Source organism: Synchiropus splendidus, chromosome 2 (genome assembly GCF_027744825.2).
Source record: "Synchiropus splendidus isolate RoL2022-P1 chromosome 2, RoL_Sspl_1.0, whole genome shotgun sequence".
Lineage (NCBI taxonomy): Eukaryota > Metazoa > Chordata > Actinopteri > Syngnathiformes > Callionymidae > Synchiropus > Synchiropus splendidus.
Window position 1 is genome coordinate 13,945,567 of NC_071335.1, and position 18,320 is coordinate 13,963,886.

Genomic DNA, 18,320 nt, shown 5'->3' on the forward strand with positions numbered 1-18,320 from the left:
CAAAATGCATTTCTTTGCTTCAGTAGAATCAATGTCCATCTCACCTCAATAGTCCACTATAATCTATAGCATTTTATTTTTCCACATAAATTGAGGGAAGATATGTTTTTGCATTTTATAAAATCATCATGAGATGAATTATGAGCAGATAATAATTCATAACTCTGAGGAAGCTGATGCTTGAGCCTTCTGCTGTTCTCTTGTATCATTGCAGCTTCAAGCCAAACAATATTTTACCAGAGGTTTCTGGATCAGGAAACCAGTTTATGTATGAGCGGTGTAACACATATCACACACACACCAAAGTGAACGACATTTTTGAATGTACATCACAGAGCATGTATGTAACATCTGCTGTTTCTGATAAATCTCTTCTACTCTCCATAAACAAAGTCATGTGAGTTGAATTTATGTATGACAAACCTAACAAACACGAGTGCACATTTACACATCAACAAATTTCGCTGCAGATATAAAGTGGGCGAGCTTATTATCAATGCCTATCATAGATGCGCCTTTTTTGTACCTTTTGTCTAGAACATTTTGCATGAGTCAATTCCTGAACAAAAATATGAATGTATTTTAGCTATTTTCAGGTCTCATGCCAGTATTTCATAAAAAAAGTAAATCCATGATGGGGAAGTGGCTGATTATAGTCACTGACAAGGACATTAAATACATGATAAATACGATTGTTTTCAAGGAAATGTATGTGACGATCAATCTTTTTTAAGCCACAGCAAACTTACTTCACTGAAAAAATTCCAAGAATCACCACCAAAGGAACAACTGTCACTGTTTTTTGGCATGTTATTTGCAGGAACAAATTGCAGAAAATAAGTTTGTTTAACAGATTGGCATATTGCAATACGGAAAAACTACATCAGGCTTTGTTTGTTTGTTTTAAATAACTGTTTCGATTTTATCACAATGTCAATTTGGCCTGACACTTTAGGCCAAATAACTTCTAGTTTGGAGAATTTCCGGACAAATCTTAGATTCTTTGCCTCAGCTTGCTTCATAACTACAATTAATGTTTCTCTCTTCAAATTTTGGAAAGCATTTATTTAATTCTGCATTTAGTTTTTAGCCAACTTTAGCAAACTTAGCTAGCAACTAGCAAGCAAACTTTGATAGTCTAAGCGCATCAATAAGGTTTTCAAGTGAGGCGTCACGTGAGCTCTGTTAGCTCTATTAGCTCTCTTTACTCTGTTAGCTCTCTGGAGCACCAGTCCTTGACGTCGTGGGTCCGACAAGGAACGCTCCATCATTGTGCAGGTGTGTGGTCAAGTTAGAGTCTCATCAGGTGTAAAAACAACTCAAAGTTGCGCATTTGACTGGCTTCTTCGCTGTGAGTGTGTGTGGGAAGAGCTATTCCTGTGACGGGAAGCTCTGGTCTGGATGGACCGTAGCCTCCTGTCAGAGGGAAGAGGGACAAACAGTCGATGACCAGGGTGAGAAGAGGTGGCAGTTTGCAACCGATCACCTTCTCAGCAGAATGCACAATGCCCTGTAGTCTTCCCTTGTCCCTGGAGGTGGCGCTGCTGTACCACACTGTGATAGAGACGGTGAGGATGTTCTTGATGATGGCTGAATAAAACTCCATGGAGTCCACAATGGAAATGGGGGACGCAGCCATCATGAGGGCAGATGGAGGAACGTTCAGCTCCAGGTTGTTGTGGCCGCACCAGGACACCAGCCGCTCCACCTCCCTCCTGTAAGCCGACTCATCTCCATCTGAGATGAGCCCGATGATGGTGGTGTCATCCGCAAACTTGATCAGCTTCACGGACTGGTGGCTGGAGGTGCAGCAGATGGTGTACTGAGAGAAGAGCCATTGGAGAGAGAACACAGCCCTGAGGAGACCCAATGTTGAGGTTCCAAGTGTCTGAGACGGTCGTCCTCAGCCGCATGCACGGGCTCCAGAACTATCTTCTTCTTCACCATGAGAGGATCCTGTCCAGCCCTGGACTTCATCATTATACACATTTATTACACAATATTTTCTATTATCGATACAGTCGACTGATCGCATTTTACAACGAGTCTCCATTGATACACGACATTCAGTGAGCCAACAGATTGATATAGTTGGATCCTAGGGATATTAATCGATAAACTAGATAAACTGTTATTTTAACAGTAACCTTTAATAGAAAGGCACTGGTACGACACATACCTCCACCAAGACACTCATTTCCGCCCCAAACTGTGAATTTGACTTCATTGACCAACATGTATTTTATTCATATATTTCATTTTAAGTATATTTGAGTGCAATGAGGTCAATCTGACAGCAGGTGCCAGTTGTGCTACGGAGCTCAGTCAACACACAGTCAGCAACAATGGATGAGAGAGAAAACCTTCAAAACATAAGTGGGTACACATTTTGGTTAGATGAATGCGGGAATCTGAACTTCAATATAATAATTTTTAAGCGGCTGTTTTTTTTTTTTTTTTACCATCATAAGGACATATTGTTGTGAGGAGTTGTTTTAATGATCCAAACAGAGAAATATCTCCAACAAGGATGGCTGTATATCCATCCCAGTCTCTACTACGTGTCACCAGTGAGGAAATCCTGGTTTGACAGCAGAAACTTCTGTGTTGAAAGAGGTGCAGACCTGGTGGTCATCAACAGCAGAGAAGAGCAGGTCAGTCACATGTGATAACTGAACTCAAGGGTGATGATAATAAAATGTTTACCTTGAACCTTTGCTGTACTGTACACACATTTTGCCAAGTGACACCTCATCCTTGGTGAGTTTCAGCTCAGCAGTGCAACTGCTTGAATGGCTGAACATGAACCAAAGTCGATTGTGTGTCTTGTTGGCAGTTTGAAATAAAAGTATTGAACATCTTGTTTGTGTGGATTTTTTATTTAACTGAAGAATGACATTTCAAAGAAAATGACTTCTTATCATAAAATCATGTATATAGACAGCAAAGGCTGGAATTAGTCGTTATTTTTGGCGTATTATTACATACAGTATGTTTCGGTGAAGCAATTTCATATTGTAATCACCACTTTCCCCAGCAGGAGGAAGCATTAACAATGGCAAACCACTTACTCACATCCAGTCAGAGAACAATGCTGTTTGAAACAAGAGATTGTAGGTTTATTTATTTATTTATTTATTTAATTTGAAAATGACAAAACCTGGCATTATTGAGTCTATCAGGTCAGAGTCTGTGCATGTACAGGAAGTAAAAAGCATCTTTGGAGGGACCTGTGAGGGTCTCTGCACATCCCTGGGTGTCTGCAGAGGAAGCAGGAGGGCTGAGGCAGGAATACTGCCATCGAGCTGCAGCCAGCCTCACAGAGCTCCAGCCGATCACGCCGCTGATGGTCAGAACCAGGAGCAGCCAGCAGAGCAAGATGCCACCGTCGCTTCAGAGGCAAATTTGTGTCAGACATTTGAAATGTTAAAAGTTTTTTTACCCAAATTCCTTTTCAAGAAATCCTTGACCACAAGCTCAAGAGTGAGTCAGTGTTGGTTTTCATTTACATATACGTCAGAGTTTGAATTAGCTCAGCTACTTCTGTAGTCACAGTGAAGTTCTGTCCCTTTGGTTAATTGTAGCGGGACACAAATAGAGAGAGTCATTCAAAATGGTTTCATATGAACTTACTGTGAAAGCTATTGAAGTTGAAGTGCGGAACTGAAACATCAACACTAACACTTCATGACATAAAGCAGATCCACAACAATGGATTGTCTCCTCAGGTTTCTCAGATGCAGTGAGTAACGTCTTGCATTGATGCAAGTCAAACTCCGTCCCCCACCCTTGAGGTACACAGTCCAACAACCATTGAAAAGAAAACAAATCTATTTTATAAAAATATATATTTTTTAATTGTATTGGATTCTATCATTAGTTTTTGGAAGGTTTCCGATTGTGTAACAGATCATTGGTGGAAGGATGAGTTTCAAGAAGGGGGCAGGTGCTACAGTGAGGCAGCAATAGAAGAAGGAACTTGAACATACAGAACCGTCTGATAAAGTTGTGACTGCCTGAGCAGATTAGCATGGCAGAGGTGGTTCGTGAAGAAAGCATCAGAATAGCAACAGAATACAACGACATGCCTGAAACGTTCTCCCCAGGGTCAACTACTGCAGCGCCTGGTAAGAAAAAGCACTCCTTTGAACGATTATGAACTGTGATAGTTTGTATTGTTTTAATGTGGCGACGTGAGAGGACAAGCTGCTTGATGTTTATTGTTTTGTAAGTCTTCTCCAACAAAGGGCAGAGTTACTACAAGGGCCTCGCTGTGGCGTTTGGACTCCTGTGTCTCCTACAAGTCGGTCTCAATGTTTCCCTTCGTATATGTGAGTATTTCTGTTGCTGTTTGTTGTCTTTGAGGTCACTTTTGGAGAAAAGTCTCTGGAGATCGATTTTAAGGAGCGACTTCATCTTGCGAAATAAGGTCACGAAATGAAAGATACAGAAAGAAATGCAACTGAAAGTTACAAAAAAGTAAAAAATACATTGCTTTCATTGAAATTCTTTGTTTCTGTAAACGAATACAAAATGAAAAAATGACTTAAACGATCCAAATTGTATACTTTTATTTATCATGAATGAGTCCATGCAATCCATCAGAAAAGAAGGTAAAGTCTTTATAAATGCGGACAGAAAGACTTTGGTGTGAGTGGAGAGGATGATCAAGATGCGGATGTTGTGGCTAACCCTGAAAGGAAATGGTAAAAAGAGGACAAAAAAAGGCGTATGTTGTAATTTATTACAGTTTTTATGGCTGCTCTATCGTACTGTAAAATAACAAGGGAGGCATCTAATTCTTTGTGGGTTCTGGTGAGTGACGAATTCTCAATTCACTTGAAAGAAGAAACCACATTTAGCCTCTTCAGACCCAGGCGTTGGTTGAGTTTTGCTTGGATAGAAATGACCTAAAAGGTAAAATAACTTTGCCTTGTAAGAAAAGAGTGTCCTTGTTTGTGGGCAAATATTATTGACACGGTCTTATTTTTTATCATGATACTCTAACAAAGAACAAAGAATCCCATGTGAAGCTGGAGACATTCATACATGTGGAATTTTCCTTCTTTTTCTCACTGAAATGGCTTTAATGTTGTTTTGTCACAGATAGTCCGGGCAGTGTCCCCACTATGTGACGTTGGATGCACTCGGCCAAGAGATGAGCATTTTAACCAAGTAGCGTGGTGCTGAAAGAAAAACATGTAAAGTTGCATGTGTACTGCATCAAGACACTTGATCAAGGAAAGGATTTTTGAAAGTGTCAACCACAGCTGATGTGAAAGTCAGTTTTGAAGGGGACTTTCTCTCAGATGTTTGCAGTCAGTTATAAAGTGAAGTTTTTCTCTTTTCTTCTCACTTACAGACAATTCTGGAAAGATGGCCAACATTGACTTCAATTGTGCAAATGAGACTGCAGTCATGAAGATGAAGCTCCATGAATTAGGTAGGTAAATGAATATGAATCTTAATTCATGCGTTTCATGTGAGCTAGAATATATTTATCGATGCAATAAGAGCTGAGGCTCAGAATTACATGGAAGCACAGAGATGGAGTTTACACCTGGAAAAGCACTGGGTTGCACATTCCTCCACCAAGCCACACATTTTCACCCAATGGTTGAGTGAGAAAAGCTTGACAAGAGAGTCATTTTTGAGTTCTTTCTGTCTATGATCAAGAGCCACAGTTTGTCACCATAGACACATGAATGTAGATTTACTTCAGTGATTCAACAGTATGTTGGGTTTAATAAAGTCAGGATTTCCAACTTGTTTATTTAACCCTAAGCTGGAATAAACGGAAATGAATGCAGGAATCTGGAATTAAATATAATCTATTTTCAAAGTGGCTACAATGTATTTCTTTGCTGTCATGAGTAGATATTGTATTGATGTCTTGTTTTAATGACCCAAACAGAGGAATATCTCCAACAAGGATGGCTGTATATCCATCCCAGTCTCTACTACGTGTCACCAGCGAGGAAATCCTGGTTTGACAGCAGAAACTTCTGTGTTGAAAGAGGTGCAGACCTGGTGGTCATCAACAGCAGAGAAGAGCAGGTCTGTCACGTGTAACAACTGAACTCAAGGGTGATGATAATAAAATGTTTCCCTTGAACTTCTTTAGGAGTTCATGAATAAATTTGGAAAGATCACATGGATTGGACTGAGTCAACAGCAGGACAACGGGCAGTGGGTTTGGGTGGACGGGACTCCGCTGAACATGAGGTACACACACAAATGTACACACTTTTTTTATCAAATGACACATTTCCCTGCTGTGGTTTCAGCTTCTGGTCCCTTGGAGAGCCCAATGATTTTGAGGGAATTGAGGAAAACTGCACTGAAATAAATGACCGTCCTGTAGGAAAGAGCTGGAATGATGCTGACTGTCAAATTGAGAAATCTTGGATCTGTGAGAAGAATATAAATTTACTGCAACAAATGCATTGCTTTGCTTCAGCAGCATCACTGTCTGTCCCACCTCAATAGTCCACTGTTATCTAGAGTGAAACTTGCTGTTTCAATCATGCTTCTGAACAACTCACAGAGGGATTTGTGCAGCATGAATGGATTTGTTTCAACATTTCATCTGAAGGAAGGGACGTTTTTGTGCAGTGATGCATTTTACACGATTATTATTAGTGGCTTCTGGTAAAAACAATTATAAGATGTGATGATCTTCTTTAGGAACGTAAACAACATTTTCATGTGTGTTTAATAAAGCATGTATGTAACATCTGCTGTTTCTGATCAATCTCTTCTGCATGCCACAGACACAAATCTCATCTCCCCTCCACAGACAAAGCAATGTGGCAGCTACACTCAAATGAGACGGTAACACACAACACAACATGAAGGGCATCACACAGACACACAGTTACACACAGCCACTGTTTGGAAAAATAGGGAAAAGTGGAAACAATTGGCAGAAATCATAAATATTGTTCTTCACTTGGCTCCTTTTCAATTCAATTAATGTAGCCGTCATGTAGTTCGTCATGTTAAGTAATTTCAATGTGTTAGAAGGGATTGAAATAAACATTCATACGTGTCTGTCACTGCAGTTTGAAATAAGATCATTTTGCATCTTTGTAATTGTAAAATAAAATTTCCTAGACGTGTTTTAATGAAGAAATGGATATGGACAGCAAATGTACCGGGGTTGGAGAAAATAATAGCAACACCTTAAAGTAGAAAGGTGTTGCCATTATTTTGGTCGTTATTTCCAATTCATTGTCAACGAAAACCACTGCTTTCACCAGCAGGGGGCAGCAGTGAAAATGGCAGGACACTTCCGGAAACCACCGAGTAAACATCCAATCAAAGAGCACTAGAATTTGAAACGAGAGCTTGTAGTTTGTGTTATTAGAAAACTCCAGGAACAGGACATTAATTGGCTCGTCTCGGATCTAGTGTGCGTTAAGCTCCATTGTTTCCGTTCAAATCTCTTTGATGGGCACTCAGGAGGGAGGCAGAGGTAAGATACCGACACGTATGCTAGTGCTAGTTCGCGGCTAACGTTAGCTCTTCACTTTAACATCAATATTTTGAGCACGTCAAAATATTAATAACCCTGCGGAAGCTACATTTCAGGCAGGCTGCGGCTCCTTCACCGCGATATGTTTTGTCTTTCTCTTTAAATTCCGCCTATCATGCTGCATCAATGACGTTATAAGCTAGACATTTGTTTAGGTCACTTCCTATCTGGTCGTTATGTTGCTACTGCTAACGTGACTTTTTCACAGTCACTTAACTGTACTGTTCAATCTGACCTGTTTAGAAGGCTGTGTCTCCGTATGAGGCGTTCAAGAACAAGCCCCGCTCTTTAACTCCAGAACTGCAAACTGCATTTTGTGTTAGAATCACCGGTGCAAGGACTAAAATATTCAGCGTCGTATTCAGAATGTCGTCAAAGTGTGGTTTTTAACCTTGAATATATATGTATGTCTTCTGGAATATTGTGCAACCTCCGGTACGTTTTGGTTTTGAAATAAACATGAGTAGAAACAAGCGCTGAATTGAATGATTTGTTGTTATTCTGGAAAAAGTAAATCATAATTTAGCTTTATAATTTAATCACAAGTTATATATACGTATATATAGTTGTGAATTTGTTTTCGTGTCTGATTCTCCATGACTTATTTGGGTGGAGACCAATGCTTGTATACCATTTGTTTCTGTCTAAAATAAAAAGAGCTTTGTGCGCTCTTGTTTTGAATCTTAGTATTGAAGTGTTTCTTTTCCTTCCACAGATTGGGTTGCGGTGGCAAATGATCTACTCACCAAGTGTAACATCAACTTGCAAGCACAGAAACTTACGGACTGCAATTCAAATGTTTTTATTTCGCTCTATGAAAGCATCTTGGGAGAGAAGGTTCCAGGTAAGTCGCGTGAACTCATTTAAACTTGATGTGCCTTTTGGCGCTCGACATTTGTAACCACTATGTTTAGAATAATTTACAAGCGTGAGTACTGAAATCATTTGCCCTTAGATCATCGTGAAATTCTGTCGTAGTTTACTTAATCCAATAGTGTTTCCCATAGTCTGAAAAAAAACTTCCTTAAAATGTATCTTGATTTCACAGATTTTATTGCAATTCCTCGTTCTCAAGAAGATGATGCACACAATGTCCAGTCAGTGATTGACTCACTGTCTTTGGATTATCTTCAGATCAGCCTCTCACACATTACAGGTAACAAATGATATATGATGGGATGATGGAATCTATGCCATCATGTTTTCGCAATGACTAAAGTTGCAACTATCATGGCACGACTTCCTAAAACAGCCTAACATGTTGTTTGCTATGCTGACTTCATAAAAAGTGTCATGTATGTATATTAAAAGTACAGTTTGAGTGGTTTGTTTTGTGATTACAGGTGAAAACATAGTCAGAGGAGACGATGAATCCATCAAGAACTTGCTGGAAATCTTTGATGGCCTTTTAGAATATCTCAATGAAGAGATACAGGAAGATTTGCAGAATGGAGGTAAGCAGATTTTCTGTTCCAGTGTTAATAGCCCATAAGTGGTGTCAATCTTTAGCTTTATCAAGCCGTCTGACATGCAGAACGACGGGAATTCACTTGAAAAAAAGGTTCAATGAAACAGTTTAGTAGTTTGAAGATACTTTGAGGAAGTCTGGGTCCATCTTGTTTGTCGTGGTCATGGGATTCATGGCTGCATGATGACATGACTAAAGGGTGGGTTGACCAGGCACGGTTTTGTGCAGCTCCTCCAGGCAGTGAGTGACTACTTCGCATGAGTTCTCTCAACACTGTCAGCCCTGTCTGGATGACCCAAAAAAAAAAAAATCACGTTGACAAACAATGAATCTATGCATGTCAATATTATTTTTTTTTTGTACATCCACACCCTTCTAGTACCTGAACATGAACTGACGCCGGAAACAATTTAAGCATTTATACAACAAAAGTCCCCCTTGAAATATATAGTCATGAAGTATGCACGTACTACGCATAGATATTTATTTGGTGGACACCTCATTTATTGATTTTATGGTGTTTCGTGTTGGCAAATTTATTTTTAAGTAAACTGTGGTTTGTTTGCGTACACAGGTGTCAGACTGTTCCAGGGTCTGTTCTGTCATGTCAGAAAAAAGTACATAAAAACAAAAAAGTACCGCAAGACAAACTTTTGTGATGTCATATGTTTGTGTAAACTGTTGCACATTATACTGAGTCTGAGTGCTAACAAGTGCTTCTGTTACTCTCTGAAGTGTTGTTGGGGTGGTGTTGAAGAAATCAAGTGAATTAAGTCATGATCATGAATGAGCACTTGTGCCTCAGCTGAATATTGTCTTTCGCACTCTCTTATGCTTGCAGTGGTGCTATGTGAAGATGTGAATGAAAGGGTTCCTGACGGCTCTAAGGAGTTGGGGACTTGTGATGTCAGAGTTCAGCAGGATTCTGGGCAGGAAGGAGCCTGTTCGTCTTCAAATGGAGTGTAAGATTTGAACACTCTACCTGTTCATTTGTGGGATGGGAGATGTCGAAAAGGCAATCGCTCCAACCTATTTTATCGGTCTCAGTTTATGCAACATTATTTGTGACTTCTATTCTGTGAACTCCACCAAAAAATTTACTGTTTCGCCCCTTGCTGTGCAGCCTCGCACCCCTGTGTATCAAGCGATGTCCTTTTTTTCCTGCTCAGCTGGTGGCGCTCTGCGCAAAATAGCTGGTTTGTGACCCTCAACGAAGCACGTCTCAAGGAAGTCGTCATGAGCCACGCGATAACCTATTTACCACCATCGGCTTGACCACCTTATTTCTGTCAATTCTTAGTGCTGCGAGACGTCGTCACCTCAGATATGAACTGATGACGGAGCTCTGCCTCGGCTGTAACAGAATGCAGCGTTTCACAGCCAAAACTAAACGTGGAAGAGTGTTGTCATGATGATTTTACGAGGAAATAGCGAAAACAAGCTGCGTAGTATGGAGCAACTTGATTGGTCCACGATGCTCTCACAGCACGTTGAAGAGAGAGAGAGATTACTGACGATCGAGAAGGCTTTTATCAGTGAAGTTCTGATCCCAACGTCAGAAATGATCACTGAATAGTCTGGTGATCTTCAGTAACTTGGGGAAAATCCAGCGTCTTTCCTCTTCGCTGGCCTCATGCAGACATCTGCGAGATCACAGCAGTGAAAACCGTTACTGTAGAGCGCTGCATTATTCATTTAAGCAAATCTGTCTGTCAATAACATCAGGTGTTTATCAGCCTAATGAAGTCGAAAACACATGAGTTATTAAACGTCCGCACACATCGCGAGTACCTGACCGCTGAGCTCCTGTTCCCAAGCACCATTTTCCTGCAGCTCCCAGCTGCACACCTGTGTTCTGGGAGTTTGACAAGTTGTTTTTTAACCATGTTGTGCGCCCAGGCAGTGATCAGACCCTTTACTGTTCGGCATCTATCATGTTTGTGTGGAGTCGTGCTGTACACATAGTTTCCAGCATCTAGCGCAGAGTCGCCCGAGGCGAGAAGCTCACCCCCGAGTTGAGAGCTTCCCGAGACAAAGCCGGGATCAAGTCCGCAGCCAAAACCTGACTCGCTTGTGTTCACATCTCGGACTTCTGAGCCAAAACAGCTTTGTCTCGAGACAGAACCCGCAGGGTGAAAGCACCCCAAGTCTCAGCTGAACTTCTAAAATCTGTTTACAAGTTATTACATGTGTCTGTTTTGCATCACCTCACTGGTTGAATTCCTTAAATTGTCTTAACTTACTCACAGGAAAATGGGACAAGGTAGAATACAGTAATAAAAAGGGTGTCTCTTCACATGTGCAGGTCCAGTGACCATGGACCCAGCGAGGCCCCTGAGGTCGGAGTCCCCGCATGTACTGGTGCGGAAGTAGAAAGTGTAGGGCATCACCCAAATGCGGAATCTTTGGAGGGACCTCGTGAGGGCGCTGCAGTCGTCTCTGCGCTTCCCTGCGTGTCTGCAGAGGAAGCAGGAGGTATGAGGCTGGAACACATTCATTTTAGTCGCACACACATTGCAAACACAATCTGGGTTCCTCTGTCCTTTTAGGTTCTCCAGCCTCTCCCAAAACTTCTGAAGCCCCCACCCCTTCAGGTCAGCCCTCTGACCAGGATACATCTGCACCGATGCACACTGCCATCGCGCTGCAGCCAGCCCTCCAGAGTGATGCTCCTCACAGAGCGCCAGCTGGTCAGAACCAGGAGCAGCCAGCAGAGCAAGATGCCACCGTCGCTTCAGAGGTACATTTCTGTCAAACATATGGAGTGTTTAAAGTGAATTAGATTTTTTCTTTACGCACCTTCCTCTTGGCGCTTGACTGCTAGTTCAAGAGTGTGTCAGTGTTTGTTTTCATTTACATTTTGTCACGTTTTGAATTGGCTCTGCTACTTTTTTTTTTTTAACTGGGAGTGAAATTCTTCCCTCAAGTTATTTTATGGTGTCACAGATAAAGATGATCAATGACGATGGCTTCACGTGAACTTCAGTGTGAAAAGTGGGGAACTGAGAGGTCAACGCTAACACACTGTCTCATATAAACCACAGACCGACAGGACCAGACCCGGGAGGAATGTCAACAACGGCTTGTCTTCACCTCAAGTTTCCCAGTCTCCTGGTGAGTCAGTTGGTGTTTCCAGATGTCACTGTGTGGATCCTTAAAATGTCTTCATGTGGAGCACCTGACCTTGTTAAGTATAGAGACACACGGTGTGTTTTGGTGTATCGAAAATTTCATGTAACATTAAAGGAATTCAATTTTACTTCACTACTGAAAGAAAGTATGACCTTCAACAGAGAATCTGAAACGGAAAAACACGGCTTGTTTCCTGTCAACCAAGTTATTTGTCGCGCAACAAATATTGCTCCTTTTTTTTGTTAATGCGACTGTATATATATTTCTTATTATACTGTAATGACTAAGACCTATGTCCTAAATAACAAAAGAGGTATCAAACTGTCAACCTTTCAATTGGTGCAGCTCATTGTGAGAGTGGTGGAGTGCTTCCTTACTTATGACAGAGATGGTGAAATATTGGAAACGAAATGATTCCAGCCATTTTCCTGCTGTGCCTTCGTGACAACCTCGTATGGATTTATGAGCCTAGATTTAAACTCACAAGGTTTTTCATTTACAGCTCACAGTGATGGGTCTGGTCGCCAAAGGTCGAGGGCAGACGTGGAGGGAGAGACACTGGAGGTGGGTGGTTTCAGTCTCTGTGGTGTCTTCCAGTCTTCCATGCTGCTGCATCACTGCGTGCCTTGACTTGCTTCCCTCCAGTTTCCACCGAGGGGTTTACGCGTGGCCAAGGTGATGCGAGGACCGCCATATTCAGCTTGTTTTCTTTGTCTCACTCTCCCAGCCGACCAGAGGCGGCCCCCATCGGGTGTTGTTCCGCACACAACCCGACGTTCTCTTCCTCAAGCTGCAGGAGGAGATCGCAACCACGACCCCTTCACCCCCGGACACGGATGAAGATCAAGAGGAGGAGAGTAGCCGCCGTCCATCACAGAGAGCGGCTCGCAGGTTTAATGAAGAAGAGGAGGACAAAGGCTTTCCAGAGTCATTGTCTCACCGCAGGGAGAAGAACAAGAAAGCTGAGAAGGAGCTTCATTTAATTGCTGAAAAACTCTCCCATCGAATTGAGGTGCTCGATCAGGTGTGTGTGTCCAAGAAGGTGGAAAAAGATCATCTCTGCGTGTCTCCTCTGTTTGTTTTTGATAGTAACCCAACCTGCTCTCTGGTAAATATTTACTGTTCCTATTTCAGTTTGCCTTCATTAAATACCTTGCATGATCTCACTGCATTTATCTTCGCGCCGTCGTATCACGCAGACCACGGTTCCTAAAATGATGTTTCAATCTCAAGCTCAAACTTGTCATTTCATGTGTCTGTGTTTTTATTGTCTCCTGGACTTCAGATGCTGAAGAGAGTGTTGGATGAAAGTGGGGAGTCCAGTGAGGTCAAAGGGGATGAAGAGTCGTGCCGCAGCAACGGCATCTTGGAGAGCCACAAGAGCCCTAGACAACACTCCGGTATTACTTGTTTTCTTCTTAACCAAACTCACCCGTCCGACTCGCTCCTCATCTCTGCCTCCTTCAGAGTTTCCTCATGCTGAGCGAGATCGTCGAGATCACACTGAGGCAGACGCTCGGAGCCCAGAGGGCAGGAGACTGAGAAACGCCACACCCGATCGTAGCAGTGGAAGAGAAGCGCGACACCCAACGTCTGCCAGGAAACACCGAAGGGTAACGGTGTTTTAGCTGTTTAAACTTCCATTCCACTCAGTTGTTTTGAGTCTGCTATGAATGTCATGAGCCTGAAACGATTACATCATTGACTGTTACAACTGTTGCGGTGCATTATGGGATTTACAGTAGGATTAGTGCTTTTTACCTGCAGGCCTATAACAAGACATTTGTCATATTGACTTGCATGTTATCAGGGCATTGAGGCGTCAATTTTGATTCATTTATTCCAGAAAAATAAATAATAATAATAATAATAACGCAGATTAGTTGCTCAACTCTAGGGAGTGTTTTTCAGCCAGGTGTCAAACATTATATAACCTTAATATCCATGTTGTAGGAGAGTGAATGGGATTGCATTGATGGATGGAAAATTCAAGTCTGAAAAACTGCAGGATAGAAACATAAAGAAAAATACAGCAAGAATTTGCTCATCGGTGGAGCAGTTCCACCCTGGTGTTGAAGCTATTGAATATGATATGAATAATCGCAATGAATTCATTAAAATCCTCTAATTCATTTGTTTTATTTTTTAAGTGGAGTCCAACTTCTACTACAGTATATTTATGATTTGTTGTGAGTTTTTTGTGCCTTGACTTGTTCTAACTTTCAACTCAGACTCTGCTAAATCAGCTCTATGAAGAGGAGTTGAAGAGATACGAACAAGAGGAACTGGACCGAGTTCGCCTCCGAGCTCAGGAAGCTGTGCGTCAATCGCCATGGCGATGACATCAGAATAATAGTGAAAGTGAGGTGGAGTGACGTGACGCTGTGGTTGCAGGAGCGTGAGTACCGAGAGGCCATCCTGAGGGATGCTTCCCGAAACACCAGGTCCTCGCCAGCCAGGATGAAGGCTCAACACAAGTCGGAACGTCTGTCACGCACGCGACAGGAGCCGCTCCAGCCAGGTCAGAGAATAAGCGCGCAGTGACCGCTCTGTCCACCGTAGGGCGCCAGATCGCCTTCAGCAGCAACAACTTCACTATTTGAAGGGTTGAAATGATCAGCTGGGATTTGCTTTGCAGTGACGGAGAAGCAGCTGCTGCCTCTGCTGCTAGATGAGCTCCCGCACCTTCACATCTCCCCCCAGGCTCTGGGTGAGATGTGGCAGAAGCAGCTGCAGCACGTGGAGCGACTCAGCGCAGCCTCTTCTCCTCACAGCCGGCGGCGCAGCAAGCTCACCAGCGAGGTACTGGGACGTCGCGTCTCCTCTGCGTCTGCTCCGCTCTTAACCCTGCGCTTCCCTGTACAGCTGGAGGAGGCCCAGAGGAAGCACCAGCTGCTGCAGGCTCTGGTGCAGAAGCAGCAAGCTCACCGCAGCCACCTGGTGAGTATCAGCGCCAGTGAGTCGTCTCGCCCGGCACTGACCGGTGCTGTGGTCCTCCAGAGAGACTTCAAGGAGCAGAACCAGCAGCAGCGGGCGCTCCACGGCCGACTGCGAGATCAGAGGCAGCAGGTGGCACGGGCCAAGAAGTACCACCAGGAGCTCCACGTCCAGCACCGAGCCCGTCTGATGAAGGCGCGCACCAGGGAGGAGCGGGTGAGTGGAGGGAGGGAGAGAGGGAGGCGCTGCTGCTTCTCATTGTGTCACAGCGAAATAGGATGAGCTGACAAATGTGCACCAAGTTCTTCTATATCAAATACCACATTTATTTTCTGAGCGTAGATCATCTTATGTCAGCCACTCACCCTTGTTTGGGTATCTATGCTGGAAGCGTCTTGAAAAACAAACCCTAAAACCCATAGGAGAAGCCTATAAAGCAGTAAGTTTTTGTCTTTAGCTTCATCTGTAACCTGAAGTTACTCTTCCAAGTCACGGCTCAAGCAGGGATCAGCTGCCCTGGAAGTGAGATGCGGCTAAACAGGATGAACTTATCTTCATCTTATTTTGGTCCAGTCATATTTTACCATAGTTTTTATTTGTCAACGAAGCAACATTTTCATTAGGCCTTGTCTTGTGTTCCTGGCTTGATCAAGGTTCTTTGCCGATAGTGTTTCACCATAGTGTTGTTGACTTAAGCAACCCTGGTGTTCACGCCACCATTCGGCAAGATGGAAGTGGAAGGATCATGGGAAGCTTTCACAGTGACACTGAGTTAACCAAGGTTTTGGACTGGTCACAGATGTTCCGGCAGCTGTTCGAGGAAGGTCTGGAGCTGCAGAAGATGCGGCTGAGAGAGCAGAGAGCTCTGGCCAAAGAGCAGCAGCTGGAGGAGCAGCGGCGACAGATGGAGAAGTTGACGTCCATGGAGAACTACTACAAAGACCAAGTAGGACGCAGGCACTCACTCACAAGCACCACTCTGAAACAGAGCTCACTCACATGTGCGTCCTGCAGTTCTCACTGCTGGCTGAGAAGGTGGAACAGGAGCGTCAGGAGAACCATATACGGAAGCGAGCCCAAGAAAAGGTGCACAGAGAGCGCAGCGCTCGACCTTTGCAGGGTCACAGGTCGAGACTCACTGCTCACTGCTGCTTTTCAGGCTCTGATCAAGATGAAGCGAGACCTTCGGGCCCGGATGGAGCGTGAGATCCGAGACCTGCAGAAGATCATCCTACAGAACGACGAAGACGAGCATTTCAAGGCTCAGGACCTCCAGAGGCTACGAGGTCGGATCCAGCTGGCCTCCTTCCAGAACCAGACCAGCTACCTGCACTAGAGAGGCAGCATGGTGGTTTCTGAAAGATTTGCACAGGAAGAAGAAGAAGAATCTCATAGGACCACAGTCTTCCTCTCACCCGCGCTGCTATTCCTCCTCAAGTGTCTTCCACCCCTTTTCTTTCAATGTAGCAGACCACCAGCTGTCTTCCCTTCTCTTTGCCAAATGAAACGTAAACCTAGGTACGCAGCTGTCCTCCGCCGTGTTTTAACTCCTTATTTATTTTTTAACTTAAAGGTCTTTTACGGACGAGCGCTGGTGCAACGATAATCAACTCATGTTTGATGCTGGAAGTTTTGCGTGAAGCTGGAGTTCATTGTGTCAGAAATGTTTCCTTTGTTGCCTTAATTACCCATGATGCAACTGGCGACATCGCACAGCATCTCACGTGCGGCTGTGACGTTTTTGTGATCTACGTCAATTCAAACACTGTTTTTTTTAGTCTTAAAATCCAGGAGCTGCTGAATCACATGAGAAATATCTGAATCACATGAGAAATATTGATACGATTGTAACTTTTAAATCAAACTGGACATGTTCGGATCAAATAAAAAAAATCCGTTTGGTACAAACGTGTCTCTACGTCATCTTTACTGCTCCAAAAGTTTCAAAGAAGAGCAATTCTTTTTATCAGCAACCCACACATAGGTGCCAAGCGAAACACCGCCCTCTGCTGGTTACATGTAACACGTACAGGAATAGCGAGTTCTTGCTACTTCAGAATAAGACTCTGTATCTGAGCCTTGAACCGCAGCTGCAGCTCTCACGTCTCTGAATGACTGTAACGAAATGCCACGTATTCTCCGGTTGAGATGTTGAAATTATAGTAGCGTTCCGTCCATGTGCAGAGGCACTGAACACTGGTCAAGTTGCCTTACACGGATCAGCTTCCTGTTGCGATGTCAAGTTCACGAGCTCTTACAAGGTGGTCGCTCCTGACCGCGTCAACAAGCCTCACGTTGAGTTGTCAACATTACCGTATCGAACAGGGGCGAGCGATTAAGATTTCGGTGGGACAGTATAGTGAGCCCTCAAAATATAGCAAATTTTGCAATAGTAAAATAAAAATGAATGTCGAAATATCGAGGAAAAAGTAGATACAGCAAATAAAAATGTTATAATATTAAACATTTCATTAAATTATATATAATTATATCAATATCAGAGGTAGCAAATATAAAGTATAACTTTTTTAGTACTTTCAAAAAACGTCTAAAATAAAGTCCTGCATGTCATTGAAGCACTAAATTGAACTGAATGAATAATAAAATAAAAACATGAATAGCTTGACAGTTCTCATATCATATCTAAAACTATAAAAAAAAAACCTGTCAGAATATGAGACAATTCTACTAAATTTCAGTCTCATAAAGGCAGGATAAATACTGGCCGAGGGGGGCTCTTTGCCCATATCTCATGAGAAACTTTAAACTGACATTTATGAGTATGGACTTAACTTTACAGCAAGCTGGAGCATGGCACGTACCACTGTCTTCAGTTCACACGTACGTAATATTTTGAGGCAGTTCCAACTCTCCAGAACAAATGAGTACGCAATCCCTCACTTGTCTTGCTTTCACTTGGTTGTTAAAAGTTGACCCACGTTTTTTTTTTTTTTTTTAAAAAGCAAAACTATCTGTGTTGTGTTCCACTTCAGGAGGAAGCGTCTCATAACCGTCTACTGAAAGGTTTCTCTCCAGTGAACAAAGAAATTCCCAGAAAAATTTAAACAATACTGTGAAACTTTGATCATAATATTGCCACCAAAAATCAGGGAATATATTTCTCCTATTTTTCTCCTGTACTCATCTGTTCACACCTCATTCGAGTCTTTACAGAGAAAAATGTCCAAATTAGAAACATTTTTTAATCTGGCGGCGTCTTCAAATTTACTTTGGCCTCGCGTGTTT

General features: G+C 42.8%; 2 protein-coding genes across 3 annotated transcripts; both read left to right on the forward strand.

The window, feature by feature from the left end:
• The first annotated feature begins 4,044 nt into the window (after window positions 1–4,044).
• Window positions 4,045–6,677, forward strand: LOC128754635 (CD209 antigen-like protein C). Its single transcript, XM_053857383.1, has 6 exons — window positions 4,045–4,127; window positions 4,233–4,331; window positions 5,363–5,443; window positions 5,915–6,057; window positions 6,125–6,225; window positions 6,288–6,677. The coding sequence occupies exons 1-6, from the start codon at window positions 4,085–4,087 to the stop codon at window positions 6,487–6,489; spliced, it is 669 nt and encodes a 222-aa protein (XP_053713358.1). The 5' UTR covers window positions 4,045–4,084; the 3' UTR covers window positions 6,490–6,677.
• Window positions 6,678–7,297: 620 nt separating this feature from the next.
• LOC128754111 (centrosomal protein of 95 kDa-like) lies at window positions 7,298–16,968 on the forward strand. Of its 2 annotated transcripts, XM_053856475.1 has the most exons (20): window positions 7,298–7,477; window positions 8,253–8,381; window positions 8,586–8,693; window positions 8,881–8,991; window positions 9,847–9,967; window positions 11,311–11,480; window positions 11,555–11,745; window positions 12,050–12,119; window positions 12,640–12,701; window positions 12,865–13,161; window positions 13,423–13,537; window positions 13,605–13,750; window positions 14,369–14,455; window positions 14,532–14,658; window positions 14,776–14,939; window positions 15,003–15,077; window positions 15,138–15,290; window positions 15,874–16,020; window positions 16,089–16,160; window positions 16,234–16,968. In XM_053856475.1, the coding sequence occupies exons 1-20, from the start codon at window positions 7,453–7,455 to the stop codon at window positions 16,408–16,410; spliced, it is 2,547 nt and encodes an 848-aa protein (XP_053712450.1). In that variant the 5' UTR covers window positions 7,298–7,452; the 3' UTR covers window positions 16,411–16,968. The 2 variants fall into 2 exon arrangements, with proteins under 2 accessions (XP_053712450.1, XP_053712451.1); XM_053856476.1 differs by lacking the exon at window positions 14,369–14,455.
• Window positions 16,969–18,320: the final 1,352 nt, after the last annotated feature.

Bases quoted from the DNA above. Each gene is read 5' to 3' on its own strand.
- LOC128754111 (XM_053856475.1), top strand. From the start codon at position 7,453: ATGGGCACTCAGGAGGGAGGCAGAG. The intron at 16,021-16,088 runs GTAGGACGCAGG...TGCGTCCTGCAG, and splicing joins AGAACTACTACAAAGACCAA to TTCTCACTGCTGGCTGAGAA. The intron at 16,161-16,233 runs GTGCACAGAGAG...GCTGCTTTTCAG, and splicing joins GGAAGCGAGCCCAAGAAAAG to GCTCTGATCAAGATGAAGCG.
- LOC128754635 (XM_053857383.1), top strand. From the start codon at position 4,085: ATGCCTGAAACGTTCTCCCCAGGGTCAACTACTGCAGCGCCTG. The intron at 4,332-5,362 runs GTGAGTATTTCT...TCTCACTTACAG, and splicing joins CAATGTTTCCCTTCGTATAT to ACAATTCTGGAAAGATGGCC. The intron at 6,226-6,287 runs GTACACACACAA...CTGTGGTTTCAG, and splicing joins GGGACTCCGCTGAACATGAG to CTTCTGGTCCCTTGGAGAGC.